Below are 15,609 nucleotides of genomic sequence, written 5' to 3' on the forward strand. Positions count from 1 at the left end.
TTCCAGCCAGCCCTGGCCCTGTCCTGAGGTCGAACAATTGAAGAGCCCCCGTTTCTTTGGTTCTTGGGACAATCAGCAAAGAACTGAAGAGTGAAACACAGGAGTTTGAAGCAAAGAAGTTTTCATACAGTATTAGCAAGCAGACATACACTCTGGGGGGTTTCTGTAGAGTGACTCGAGTTACAAAGTATTTTATGGTTTTTACTCAAAAACTGCATCTCTGAGGTGGAAATGATGTGCCTGATTGACAAGCTGGGTGACAGACACCCTGTATGTGCTCAGTGCCTGTAATTATAATTCTTACAGAGAAGCTCTAGGGGACGGTGTGGAGCAAAAGCCATAGTGGTTATTTATACCGTCCTTCAAAAAAAATTATTTTCTTTATTGGATAGAGACAGCCAGAGATCAAGAGGGAAGGGGGAGGCAGAGGGAGATACCTGCAGCTCTACTTCACCACTCCTGAGGCTTTCCCCCTGCATGTGGAACCCACAGCTTGAGCCCAGGTCTCTGTGCACTGTAATGTGCAAACGCAGTTCCCACCACCAGAGTTCTCCATTGGGATCTTCCCTATTCTTTACCCCCCTGAGAGTATGACCGAAGATCTTTCTGGAGTGCAGAATGTGGAAGGTCTGGCTCCTGTAATTGCTTCTCCACAGGACATGTGTGTTGGTAGGTGGATCCACACACCCAGCCTGTTTCTGTCTTTCCCTAGTGGGGCACCGTCTCTCTGGGGAGGTGAGACTTTGGGACACATTTGTGAGGTCCTCTGCCCAAGGAAGTCAGGATGCTGTCATAGTAGCATCTGCATAGCAACTTGGTGACTGAAAGTTGCGAAGATAGAAAGCAGTACAAGTTGTTTAATAAACAGGATCCAAAAGTAGAAATAGAGCAGATGAAATTAGGGGTCTTCATGTGGGAAGATGCTAGGAATTTTAGGTATGTTCTGAGTGGCCCATGACTTTTAATAAAGCCCCCTGGACCTCAGCCTCCTGGTCCATCGCAAGGGTCCTGGATTAGTGTGCTCCTTGGTCAGGAAGTGGGAAGCACCATCCATGTTTCAAAACTTTTCTCTGCCTGGCTGAAGCTGCAGAGTCCTGCGTTCAGGTTGTAGCGGGGAAATAAGAGGAAGATGACAGAGATCCCACCATAAAGTTCAGCTGGTTGTGGTTATAAGATGATTTCTACATGAGGAATTACCAGAGAATCAGTCATGTTTCAGGGAGGCAAGCACTTACTGAGACAAATCAGAGAGAGAGAAAAGGCAAATACATGATTCAGACATATATCCTCCCAAGACAGAGAGAGAGGGGGGTATTGAATTGTCTGGTCTTCTAACTTTCACTGTAGATTCAGTGGAATTCCAAGGCGATTAACTTCAACCTTTGTCTCCTAATGTGCACATCTGCATGTCTTTTATTTTTACTTTTTTAAAAATTTATTTCTTTATTGGGGAATTAATGTTTTACATTCAACAGTAAATACAATAGTTTGTACATACATAACATTCCCCAGTTTCCCATTTAACAATACAACCCCCACTATGTCATTTATTATCCTTCATGGACCTGTATTCTCCCCACCTACCCACCCCAGAGTCTTTTACTTTGGTGTAATACGCCAATTCCATTTCAGGTTCTACTTGTGTTTTCGTTCCTCATCTTGTTTTTCAACTTCTGCCTGAGAGTGAGATCGTCCCATATTCATCCTTCTGTTTCTGACTTATTTCACTCAATATGATTTTTTCAAGGTCCATCCAAGATCGGCTGAAAACGGTGAAGTCACCATCTTTTACAGCTGAGTAGTATTCCATTGTGTATATAGACCACAACTTGCTCAGCCACTCAATTGTTGTTGGACACCTGGGTTGCTTCCAGGTTTTGGCTATTACAGATTGTGCTGCCAAGAACATATGTGTACACACATCTTTTTGGATGGATGTGTTGGGTTCCTTAGGATATATCCCCAAGAGAGGATTTGCAGGGTCATAGGGTAGGTCCATTTCTAGCCTTCTGAGAGTTCTCCAGACTGTTCTCCACAGAGATTGGACCAATTGACATTCCCACCAGAAGTGTAGGAGGGTTCCTTTGACCCCACACCATCTCCAGCATTGGCTGCTGTTACCTTTTCTGATCTGACATTCTCATAGGAGTGAAGTGATATCTCATTGTTGTTTTGATTTGCATTTCTCTGACAATCAGAGACCTGGAGCATTTTTTCATTGTTTCTTGGCCTTTTGGAGCTCTTCTGTGGTGAATATTCTGTCCAAGTCCTTCCCCCCATTTTTGGATGGGGTTATTTGTTGTTGAGTCTGGCAAGCTCTTTATATATGTTTGTTATTAAACTCTTATCTGATGTATGGCATGTAAAGATCTTCTCCAATTCTGTGAGGGGTCTCTTGGTTTGAATAGTGGTTTCTTTTGCTGTGAAGAAGCTTTTTAATTTGATGTAGTCCCATAGGTTTATACTTGCCTTAGTCTTCTTTGTAATTAGATTTGTCTCATTGAAAATGTCTTTAAAATTTATGCGGAATAGAGTTCTGCCAATATTTTCCTCTAAGTATTTGATAGTTTGTGGTCTAACATCCAAGTCCTTGATCCACTTGGAATTTACTTTTGTATTTGGTGAAATACAGTGATTCAGTTTCATTCTTCTGCATGTTTCAACCCATTGTTTCCAATACCATTTGTTGAAGAGACTCTGTTTTCCCCATGTAATAGTCTGGGCCCCTTTGTCAAAGATTAGATGTCCATGGGTGTAGGGCCTCATTTCTGGGCTCTCAATTATATTCTACTGGTCAATGTGTCTATTCATGTTCCAGTACCAAGCAGTTTTGATGACAATGGCCCTATAATACAGTTTGAGATCTGGGAGTGTGATGCCTCCAGTTCTGTTCTTTTTTCTCAAGATTGTTTTGGCAATTCTAGGACCTTTCTGGTTCCAGATAAACATTTGTAGCATTTTTTCTATTCTCCTAAAAATGTGCTTGGGATCTTGATGGGGATAGCATTAAATTTGTAGATGGCTCTGGGTAATATATTGATTTTGATGATGTTAATTCTTCCAACCCATGAACATGGAATATCTTTCCACTTCTTTGTGTCTTTTTCAATTTCTTTGAGTAGTGACTCATAATTTTCAATATACAAATCTTTCACTTCCTTGGTTAGGTTTACTCCTAGATATTTTATTTTTTTGTTGCTATAGTAAAGGGAATTGATTTCTGGATTTCAATTTCTTCTAACTTAGTGTTTGCATAGAGGAATGCCACTGACTTTTGAATGTTAATTTTATAGCCTGACACCTTACTGTATTGCCTGATGATTTCCAGAAGCTTCTTGCTGGATTCCTTAGGTTTTTCCATGTAAACCATCTGGTCCATGACTTTTAATTTTGGGGAGGTTTTTGATAACTGTTTCAGTTTCATTGGCTGTGATGGGCCTGTTCATGTTATCTACTTCCTCTTTACTTAGTTTTGGAAGTTGGTAGGAGTCTTGGAAATCGTCCATTTCTTCCAGGTTCTCTAGCTTGGTGGCGTATAGTTGTACATAGAAGCCTCACATGATATGTTGAATTTCTGTGGTGTCTGTTGTGATATCCCCTCTTTCATTTACTATCCGATTTATTTGGATCTTCTCCCTTTTTTGTTTTGTGAGTCTGGCTAAAGGTTAGTCGATTTTGTTCACTTTCGAAGGTGGCCGCCAGCTGCATGTCTGTGGCCTGCCGGGACTGGCCTGCTGGAGCTGGTCCCGCTGCAGGATCCTGTGCAGCGACTGCGGCCGCCTCATGTGCTGCCCTGCTGCTGGTCTGGGCCAGGTCTCGGCATCAGAAATGTTTGATCATCGTTTTCTATGGCTCCAGAATTGTGCTCACAGAAATAAAATTATTAGTAGCTTTCGCGACTTCCCAAACGCTTTATTTGTCGATATATAGAAACACAAAGGGAGTGTCCAGGAGGCGGCGCAGTGATGGGGCTTTGGACTCTCGAGCATGAAGTCCTGAGTTGGATCCCCAGCAGCACATGTGCCAGAGTGTTGTCTGGTTCTTTCTCCTCCTCCTATCTTTCTCATTAATAAATAAGCTTTTTTTTTTTTTTTGCCTCCATGGTTATCAGTGTGGCTCAGTGCCTGCACTACAAATCTGCCCCGGCCAGCAGGGCGGTGAGCAGGGGCTAGGAACCCAATGAGACCTGAAATGATAGGGACAAGAGACATGAAGAACGAGAGCAAGACAAGTTTCTGATCAAGCTCTAAATTTTATTGTGTGCACAGACATTATAAGGCTTTGGGGAAGGAGGGGGGAAGTGCTGGAGGAGGAGGAGTGGGAGCAATCTTCAAAGGGGGAATGTTCCTTGCAACATACAATGGATGAAATCATGTTTGCTACCACAACTATGTGTTGTGTCACTGTTTCTGATAAATGGTCTACCTGAGGGGAAAATGGCCTGCCCAGGGGGAAATGAAACTTGTCTCGAGGGCTTCCATTGTTTCAAAGCTAATCATCTATCAAAGCAGAGAAATGGCTCCTGGCATCTCATCCCTTCATTATAATTTAACTTGAGGCAGTTAGTTGAGGTGAGGAGCGGGGACCTGAACAGCAGGTATAACCAGAGGGGGGAAGTATTGACCCGATTCCTCCCGCGGGGTGGGTGCAGAAACCAACCTTCCCGAATCTTATAAGGCTCTCGGTGTCTTTTTGGGGAGGGGAGGCAGAGCCACAGTTTCCAGGGAAATGATTTTTTGTTGCTGACACCAACCTCCATGCAAATCAGGTTTGCTTCACGGGGGACTCAGAGGCGGACAATAGGGTCCTCCCCCTGCAGTGCTTTGCCTTGCACCCCTTACTGGTGTCCTTTCCCTGCCAAGGTTGGATGTTTCCGTGCATAATTCTGAGTTTTATGCCATCCAAAAGGGAGGTCAGTCATCCTCAGGTTCAGCCAGGCCTCTATCAGCCAAATCAAGTCTGTGATAATGGATTTGCAAAGGTTTTAATGCCAAGGAGTCAATCTGCCATTTTATAAAATCAGTAATCTTATTAAAAATAAAGGGTCTTAAGGTAACCATTAACAAAAGACTAATAAGGGTCCCATAAGGGGCTCTGTAGTGACTCAAGACTATTTGTGGTGGAATCTATAACCTGTTGTAATTTATCAAAAAATTCATGGGAGGAATATATAGAGTGTCCTAGTGTGCCACCAGCAAGTCTAAGGGAAGCAGTCAGTGGATGTGATGTCCAGGGGAAGAAACACAGCACATCTGGTCTTCTGGTCAGCGCCAACTGATGAAATTTTCTTCTTCTGGTCAGCTGTGGAACAAGCAAAACTAGGAGGCAAGGACCAGGTAGAGAAGAATTGACATGAAAATATAGGATGGTGTTTACCAAAACACAGAGGAGGTGCATACACATTAGAAGTCAAGGTGAGGTTCCTTGAACATTGAGGAATATTTTGAGAAAAGTGAGCAGTCAATAAGCATGCAAAGATGAAGTCAGCAGTGGTAGGTCAGCAGAAAGAGAAGACTTGGATAAGCTGGTGAGGTTAGCTGGACTATATACTGCCATGGCATCCTTTGTGGTAAGGACTTGCCAACAGGGACTCTGTGGATTTTGCAAGAGCAATGTCATCCACCATAATAAAAGGAAAACAAACATGGACATCCAGTGTTGAAAAAAGAGAAAAAGAATATGTCTCTATGACTGGAAAAGTGTGTGGCTTTGTCAATGAGATATAATAAATGGACAATTAGAATTTTTGTAAATATTAAAAAGATTTAGTATGTTACTTCATTAACACTTTAGCCAACTGAATACTGGAGGGTGCATTACCCTTCCTTTTTTATTATTAATTAAGCTTAAGGGTTTTAGTTTTTCTTGTTTGAGCTGTAGCCCACATAAATTTAGAAAAAATATCAACTAAGAGAAAAAGTTTTTTTTGTTTACTAAACATGGGCAGGTGAATTACATCAATCTGTCAGAGAGCATTGGCTTTTATCAATGGAGATTAATCTTAAAAGTCTGAATAGCAAGATCTTAATTAAACAATGTAGGAGCCAGTAAAGTGCTCTCACTATGGCAGGTCAAGCGTTAAAATTTTTTTAAGAGGCTTGTAAAAAAATGATAAAAAATTTTAGGATATGAGTGACTTTAGGAGTCATCACACACCCATAAATAAAAACTTAAAAATGTTTAGTTTTAAATCTTACCATATGAACAGTCAGTTCTTCATGTGCAGATGTACCTATAATTATTTACTTAGGGAGAGAACTTGTACCAAGTTAATTGATGATCTAATGGTTAGAATTGACTTGTTTTTTTTATATGATTTTAGACGGCTCTTTATTAGAATAAACCAATATGTTATAGAAAGTCAATACCTAATGTGTTGACATGATAAAATATTTACCATTTTTTAGCATTTTAAACTGATTAGACAGTTTAAGCACACTATTATGCCTTTAGTTTACTAAGATCTTTACTCATCACAAGGCTATCATGAGTAAGCATAGATATAAAACTCTTAATAGATTTTGTTCCTTAGAACTCTAATATGGCAACTTAAAAGGCTAAAATAAAACCTCATAGTTTAAATGTTCAACCCCTCGTTGGGCGCCAGAATGCCCCGGCCAGCAGGGCAGTGAGCAGGGGCTAGGAACCCAGTGAGACCTGAAATGATAGGGACAAGAGACACGAAGAACGAGAGCAAGACAAGTTTCTGATCAAGCTCTAAATTTTATTGTGTGCACAGACATTATAAGGCTTTGGGGAAGGAGGGGGGAAGTGCTGGAGGAGGAGGAGTGGGAGCAATCTTCAAAGGGGGAATGTTCCTTGAAACATACAATGGATGAAATCATGTTTGCTACCACAACTATGTGTTGTGTCACTGTTTCTGATAAATGGTCTACCTGAGGGGAAAATGGCCTGCCCAGGGGGAAATGAAACTTGTCTCGAGGGCTTCCATTGTTTCAAAGCTAATCATCTATCAAAGCAGAGAAATGGCTCCTGGCACAAATCCACTGCTCCTGGAGGCCATTTTTTACCACTTTGTTGCCCTTGTTTTCATTATTATTATTGTTGTCATTAACATTGTTGTTGGGTAGGACAGAGAGAAATGGAGAGAGGAGGGGAAGGCCGAAGGGAGAGAAAGACAGACACCTGCTGACCTGCTTCCCCGCCTATGATGCGACTCCCCTGCAGGTGGGGAGCCGGGGGCTTGAACGGGGATCCTCACACCGGACTTTGCGCCACCTGCTCTTAACCTGCTGTGCTACTGCCTGCTGAGAAATAAATAAAATATTAAAAATAAAAGGAAGGAAGATCTACCGGGGTGGGGAGAGCAGGAGAGAGACACTGCAGCCTTGTCTCGGCCCGTGAAACTTCCGCTGCAGACAGGGATGGGAGAAGGACGGACTGAGACCCAAGACACCATCTGATTAATTTTTCCATACACCCCTCTCCCCATCAGCTATGGTCATATTCCCTGATGTAGTGTTCATGTGAACATGGCCCTTTTCTGTGCTAATTTCTTTCTTGCTTGCTTGCCTGCTTGCTTGCTTTATTATTACTAGAGCACTGCTCAGCTCTGGCTTATGGTGGTGTAAGGATTGAACCTGGGACTTCAGAGCCTCAGGCATGAGAGTCTCTTTGCATAACCATTGTGCTATGTACCCCCACCCTTCTGTGTAAGTTTTTATGAATTTTTACAAACTGCTTTGAAAACAGGCACAAAGAATTAGAAATATTTCTAAGACAGTTTACTCTTGTGTGATACTAGTACTAAATGTGGGAGGTCTGCATAGCTTTAGAAATTGTGGGCATAGACGGAAATATACCCTACTATTAATTACTTTAATGGGGTAAAGAATTCTGCTGCAGTGCTCATTTATTGACTCTAGATGGTGAGCTAACACCACGTTACACTCTAACATCACATTCTAACAATAAAATGTTATTGAAATGCAGTTTAGAAATCTTAATATCCTGACATCAAATTTTTATAATTATAATTATGTATCCAAATACCTCCTCAGTATAAAACAGGTAGGTGCACAGGTAAGGCCAGGTCAAATTATGTCCTCAGGTTAACAAGCTGCTCCAGGCAGAGTTCTGGTCAGGATGGGTCCTGATTCTGGTCTGGATAGGTCCTGGGTTGGTCCTGATCAGTTCCGGTTCTGTTCCAAGTAGCTGGTTCCTTTCTTGGTCTGGTAGGGAATCTGCAAGCACCTCCCTGTCCTTTGGTGTGTTGATTGCCATGGGATATGCCGGATGGGGATTCTGAATTTACAGACTAGCAGGCAGTTCAAAGTTGCCATCCATGTCCGAATGTCTGTGGCTTTTATCCCTGGGATATGCTGGGTGTGGATTAGTTAATTTCCAGCCAATGAGAATTGGGGTCTTCCTGACATGAAGGTCTAACTTTATCAGGCGATACAGATGTAGGGCTTGCCCTGCACAGGACTTTATCTTATGCTGGTGTAAGGGGCATTTCAGAGAACTCAGGGGCCGCATTGAGCTTGCCCTGCACAAGACTTTATCTTATGCTGGCCTGCAGGGGCATTTCAAAGAACTATGGGGGCCACATAAAGGTTGCTCTGCACTGGACTTTATCTTTCGCCTGTGGTAAGATAAAGGGCCATTTCTGGGCATTTATCCTGCATAGGACTTATCCATTCAGGCCTGCAGGACTTGGGGACCAAGGTTCTAAGATTTATCTTTCACTTTCCTTTGTCACTTAAAACTCAAGAGTATTCAACAAGGGCAACAAAAGCGAATAAATAAATAAAATAAATATTAAAAAAAACTCAAGAGTATTTTAGCACTTAATTTTAATAGTGTTACATCACTCAAATAAGCATTTTAACATTTCAAACTCAAAATAGTCTCACACAGGAATATTCACTTTAACTCTAACAAACACTCTAAACTGAAACAACTTATCCTCATATTTCCAGCCTATTTAAAGATCTCACACTCAGAGGAATACTTTCACACTTAATATTCTCACACTTCTTGTATGTCTTAAGTACACACTTATTGTTTCACGTACATATTATTATTTCAAGTACATATTGTTTCATATATACACTTTAGTATTCTAAGTTCATATACCTTATAGATTAATATTATTCTAGTGTAAGTTTGGGCAGAAATCACAGCGCTAGGTTCAGACTCCTTATACATTAATATTCTAATGTATCCTTATGTCGGTCCTTGCCCTTTGCGTCACCTGCGCTTAAACACTGCGCTACTGCCTGACTCCCGTGAGCGATTTTTAATTGCCCTGTGACTAAACATCTTCTTGGTTAAAGAGACTATATTTCTTTCTGCACATTTACTGTGGTTATTTATGTTACTCTACTGAGTTGTGTGAGAACATATATTGCTGATTAGCCCTTTGATATAGCATGTAAATATGTTTTATTTTTATTACTGCATCTCTTTGTCTTGGTGATAGGTCTTGTCATTATACCAAATACTTTCAGTTTGTTGTAGTCTCAGTGGTTCACTTGTCCATTTATTTATTTATCTTTGATGTTGAGCTCAGGTCTCTGAAGACATTTCCCATTCAAATATTATGTACTGTACTGAGGATGACTTCTGTAGATTTTTTGGAGACTAGTCTAACATCCAAGTGCTTATGTATTTTGAGTTGACCCATTTTGTCATGTAATGGTGTTGTTTGGTTTTTATATGCATGCGGTGACTGACTCATTTTCCCCAACATCATTTTTTATAGAGACTTCACCTATTCACTTTTCAGCATCATTGTCTTGCTCTAAACATGTTCTTAGGGATTTTGATGGAGGCTGCATAGCATTTATATGCAACTTTCAAAATGGTCATTTAGTTTAGAAAATCATTAATAATCCACCAGTAATCAACATTTTTGTTTGCCTTATATCTTTATTTCACAGCAATTTATAGTTTTGAAGATTATTTCTTGAAAAAATTTTGTTGCAAATGTATGGGAGTCAGGCAGTAGCACTGCGGGTTAAGTGCATGTGGTGCAAAACAGTTTTCTATTGCCCAGTGTTCTAATGAATGTACCACCTTCTAGAGCATGATTAAGAGGTATTTGGTTTTCAAGTCACCAAAGACATGTTTGCAGATGAGACAATCATTCACAGGCTTCCTAAAGTAGAGACTGAATGGCTAATCTGCTGTTGCTCGCATTTTCTCACATGATCACATTGCACATATTTTAGGCCTCAGTGACCTATGAAGATGTAACTGTGATTTTCACTCAAGAGGAGTGGGCACTATTAAATTCTTCAGAGAAGAAACTCTACAGAGATGTGATGTATGAAAATTTGAGGAACTTTCTTTCCATAGGTAACTCTAATCGCCTTAATTTTTCAACTAGAAGAGAAATCATTTTTTGTTCACCAGTGTAGAAATGGCTATACTGTTCAGTGAGCAAGGTTTTATTGTGACTCATGAGGGATCAAGAATTCAATCTATTTGTATAGTTTCTAATACATTTTATATTTTGTAATTTTAGAAAAGATTGAAGAACATTCCACCAAAGGGCAGCATATCTTGCATGGTAATAAACAAAGGTGAGAGTTACATTTACAATAAAGTGTGATGTACCACCTAAGAAGCTACTGTGTTTTCAAAAGTTTTGTCTCTGTAATTTACTGAGATCATTTGCCTGCATGGTTTCCCTGTATAAGGAGCTTCATGGGTTCTTAATGGTATGCTCTCTACTGACTTAGCAATTGCATATGACCCCTTTTAATACAGTTCATTCAGAAAATGAAAGTTATAGTCACTGCCAGAAATAGATCAATGTTTTAAATAAGCAAATCAAAAATACCTCATGACTAGTTTATAGAACAGTTGGACAAGTGACTCCAATGTGATGTATGTGATGTACATGACTGAAGTTCCCATCTGAGTCACTGAGGACCATAATGGTGTTCTACATTATCTGTCTTTTCTCACTTTATAGGAAAATCTTTCTGACATGTAAAAAGTAAATGGAAATTTTTACAAGGAAGCAAAGTTGCTAAGTATTTATAAAATAGTACACTTGGAAGCAATAAGAATATCTTCAATGTATGACTATCTATATATATATTTTAAATATTTTTTATTTATCCTCTTTTGATGTCCTTGTTTTTCATTGTTGTTGTAGTTATTATTTGTTGTTAAGGTTATTGATGTAGTCATTGTTAGATAGGACAGAGAGAAATGGAGAGAGGAGGGGAAGACAGAGGGGGAGAGAAAGATAGTTACCTGCAGACCTACTTCACCACCTGTGAAGCAACCCCCTGCCATTCAGGTTGGGTGCCGGAGGCTCCGAACCGGGATCTTTAAAAATATCTATATTTTTATGATACTTAGAGGTAGCCCTTCCAGAGAAGATCAGTATTTTCAGTGAAAAATATTTTTTTTTTTGAGCACACAAGTTACAATGTGCAAGGACCCCTGTTCAGGCCCTCTCTGCATCTGCAGAGGGAAAGCTTCATGAGTAGTGAAGCAGGGCTGCAGGTGTCTCTCTCTGTCTCTCTCCCTCTCTTTTTTTTGTATTTTATTTTATTTTATTTTATTTTTAATTAAAGAAAGGATTAATTAACAAAACCATAGGGTAGGAGGGGTACAACTCCACAGAATTCCCGCCACCCAATCTCCATAACCCACCCCCTCCCCTGATAGCTTTCCCATTCTCTATCTCTCTGGGAGCATGGACCCAGGGTCATTGAGGGTTGCAGAAGGTAGAAGGTCTGGCTTCTGTAATTGCTTCCTCGCTGAACATGGGCGTTGACTGGTCGGTCCATACTCCCAGTCTGCCTCTCTCTTTCCCTAGTAGGATGGGTCTCTGGGGAAGCTGAGCTCCAGGACACATTGGTGGTGTCTTCAATCCAGGGAAGTCTGGCCGGCATCCTGATGACACCTGGAACCTGGTGACTGAAAAGAGAGTTAACATACAAAGCCAAACAAATTGTTGAGCAATCATGGACCCAAAGCTTGGAAAAGTGGAGAGGAAGTATTAGGGAGGTACTCACTGCAAACTCTAGTATACTTCTGCTTTCTTACTTTGGTGCCATACTCCAAACTCAGTCAATTTCTGCTTTGCGTTTCTACTTCTTCTTTTTTTTTTTTTTTACATGCATAACATTCCCCAGATTCCCATTTAGCAATAAAACCCCCACTATTTCATTCATCATCTTTCATGGACCTGTATTCTCCCCACCCCCCGACACCCCCCAGAGTCTTTTACTTTGGTGTAATACTCCAATTCCATTTCAGGTTCGACTTGTGTTTTCTTTTCTAATCTTGTTTTTCAACTTCGGCCTGAGAGTGAGATCATCCCATATTCATCCTTCAGTTTCTGGCTTATTTCACTCAACATGATTTTTTCAAGGTCCATCCAAGATCGGCTGAAAACGGTGAAGTCACCATTTTTTACAGCTTAGTAGTATTCCATTGTGTATATATACCACAACTTGCTCAGCCACTCATCTATTGTTGGACACCTGGGTTGCTTCCAGGTTTTGGCTATTACAAATTGTGCTGCCAAGAACAAATGTGTACACAGATCTTTTTGGATGGAAGTGTTGGGTTCCTTAGGATATATCCCCAGGAGGGGAATTTCAGGGTCATAGGGTAGGTCCATTTCTAGCCTTCTGAGAGTTCTCCAGACTGTTCTCCACAGAGATTGGACCAATTGACATTCCCACCAGCAGTGCAGGAGGGTTCCTTTGACCCCACACCCTCTCCAGCATTTGCTGCTGTTACCTTTTCTGACGTATGACATTCTCATAGGAGTGAAGTGATATCTCATTGTTGTCTTGATTTGCATTTCTCTGACAATCAGAGACTTGGAACATTTTTTCATGTGTTTCTCGGCCTTTTGGATCTCTTCTGTGGTGAATATTCTGTCCAAGTCCTTCCCCCCATTTTTGAATGGGGTTATTTGTTGTCTTGTTGTTGAGTCTGTCAAGCTCTTTATATATGTTGGTTATTAAACTCTTATCTGATGTATGACATGTAAAGATCTTCTCCCATTCTGTGAGGGGTCTCTCGGTTTGGGTAGTGGATTCTTTTGCTGTGAAGAAGCTTTTTAATTTGATGTAGTCCCATAGGTTTATACTTGCCTTAGTCTTCCTTGTAATTGGATTCGTTTCATTGAAAATGTCTTTAAAATTTATGCGGAAAAAAGTTCTTCCAATATTTTCCTCTAAGTATCTGATAGTTTCTGGTCTAAAATCCAAGTCCTTGATCCACTTGGAATTTACTTTTGTATTTGGTGAAATACAGTGATTCAGTTTCATTCTTCTGCATGTTTCAACCCATTGTTTCCAACACCATTTGTTGAAGAGACTCTGCTTTCCCCATGTAATAGTCTGGGCCCCTTTGTCAAAGATTAGATGTTCATAGGTGTGGGGCCTCATTTCTGGGCTCTCAATTCTATTCCAATGGTCAGTGTGTCTGTTCATGTTCCAGTAACAAGCAGTTTTGATGACAATGGCCCTATAATACAGTTTGAGATCTGGGAGTGTGATGCCTCCGGTTCTGCTCTTTTTTCTCAAGATTGTTTTGGCAATTCTAGGTCTTTTCTGGTTCCAGATAAACATTTGTAGCATTTGTTCTATTCTCCTAAAAAATGTGCTTGGGATCTTGATGGGGATAGCATTAAATTTGTAGATGGCTCTGGGTAATATATTCATTTTGATGATGTTAAATCTTCCAACCCATGAACATGGAATATCTTTCCATGTTCATAGAAGCCTCGCATGATATGTTGAATTTCTGCAGTGTCTGTTGTGATATCTCCTCTTTCATTTACTATCCGATGTATTTGGGTCTTCTCCCTTTTTGTTTTGTGAGTCTGGCTAAAGGTTTGTAGATTTTGTTTACTCTTTCGAAGAACCAACATTTACTTTCATTGATCTTTTGTGTGGTTTTCCTATTCTCAATGTTATTTATTTCTGCCCTAACTTTAGTGATTTCTGTCCTTCTGGTTGCTTTAGGATTCCTTTGTTGTTTTTCTTCTAGGTCTTTAAGATGTGCAATCAGGCTGTTTATTTGTGCTTTTTCTTGTTTCCTAATGTGTGCTTGTATAGCTATGAACTTCCCTCTTAGGTCTGCTTTCGCTGGGTCCCAAATATTTTGATAGCTTGTGTCTTCATTTTCATTGAACTCTCAAAAAATTTTGATTTCTTCCTTGATTTCCTCTTTGACCCAGAAGTTGTTAAGAAGTGTACTGTTAAGCTTCCACATTTTGAGACTGTTACTAATCTTTTGTTGATTGTTAAGTGTTAGTTTAATTCCACTGTGGTCTGAGAAGATGCTTTATTTTCCTGTTTGTTGCCCCTGTTTTTATTCTTGCTGTTGTTATTGAATTCGTCATTGTTGGATAGGACAGAGAAATGCAGAGAGGGGGAGAGAAAGACAGACACCTGCAGTCCCGCTTCACTGCCTGCTTCACTCCCCTACAAGTGGGCTTGAATCGGTATCCTTATGCTGATTCAAGCCCTTTGCGCCACCTGCACTTAAACACTGCACTACCGCCTGACTCCCGTGAATGATTTTTTAAAATTTATTTATTTGTTTTTATTATTTATTCCTTTTGTTGCCCTTGTTTTATTGTGTAGTTATTATTGATGTCATTGTTGTTGGATAGGACAGAGAGAAATGGAGAGAGGAGGGAAACACAGGGGGAGAGAAAGACAGACACCTGCATACCTGCTTCACCGCCTGTAAAGTGACTCCCTTGCAGGTGGGGAGCTGGGGGCTCAAACCGGGATCCTTCCGCTGGTCCTTGTGCTTAGCGCCACCTGTGCTTAACCCGCTGTGCTACCACCTGACTCCCTCGTGAATGATTTTTAATTGCCCTGTGATTAAACATCTTACTGTGTTTATTTATGTTACTCTACTGAGTTGTGTGAGAACATATATTGCTGATTATCCTTTTGATGTATATTATGTAAATATGTTTTCTTATTTTTATTACTGCATCTCTTTGTCTTGCTGGTAGGTCTTATCATTATACCAAATATTTTCAGTTTGTTGTAGTCTCAGTGGTTCACTTGTCCATTTATTTATTTATCTTTGATGTTGAGCTCAGGTCTCTGAAGACATTTCCCATTCAGATATTATGTACTGTACTGAGGATGACTTCTCTAGACTTTTTTGGAGACTAGTCTAACATCCAAGTGCTTATGTATTTTGAGTTGACCCATGGTGTCATGTGATGGTGTTGTTTGGTTTTTATATGCATGCGGTGACTGACTCATTTTCCGCAACATCATTTTTAAAAAAAATCATTTATTCCCTTTTGTTCCCCTTGTTGTTTTATTGTTGTAGTTATCATTGCTGTCATTGTTGATGGATAGGACAGAGAGAAATGGAGAGAGGAGGGGAAGACAGAGAGTGAGAGAGAAAGACAGACACCTGCAGACCTGCTTCACCGCTTGTGTAATGACTCCCCTGCAGGTGGGGAGTCGGTGCTTTAACCAGGAGCCTTATGCCAGTTTTTGTGCTTTGCGCCACCTGTGCTTAACCCGCTGCGCTACAGCCCGATTCCCTCCAACATCATTTTTTACAGAGAATTCACCTATTTACTTTCAGCATCATTTTCTTGCTTTAAACATGTTCTTAGGGATTTTG

The 15,609-nt window shown here is 40.4% G+C and overlaps 2 protein-coding genes across 2 annotated transcripts in view; both read left to right on the forward strand.

Moving 5' to 3' along the window:
• The window catches only part of LOC103127923 (zinc finger protein 345-like), a 250,307-nt gene that overhangs the window by 55,368 nt on the left and 179,330 nt on the right, over nt 1-15,609 (forward strand). The window lies entirely within an intron of this gene.
• Nucleotides 8,257-15,609, forward strand: part of LOC132542603 (zinc finger protein 345-like) — a 29,981-nt gene continuing 22,628 nt past the window's right edge. The window contains 2 exon segments of the mRNA XM_060205111.1: nt 8,257-8,346; nt 10,493-10,550. Coding sequence (XP_060061094.1) covers nt 8,257-8,346; nt 10,493-10,550 — 148 coding nt within the window.

The sequence above is a fragment of the Erinaceus europaeus genome, chromosome 13 (genome assembly GCF_950295315.1).
Source record: "Erinaceus europaeus chromosome 13, mEriEur2.1, whole genome shotgun sequence".
In the NCBI taxonomy this organism is placed as follows: domain Eukaryota; kingdom Metazoa; phylum Chordata; class Mammalia; order Eulipotyphla; family Erinaceidae; genus Erinaceus; species Erinaceus europaeus.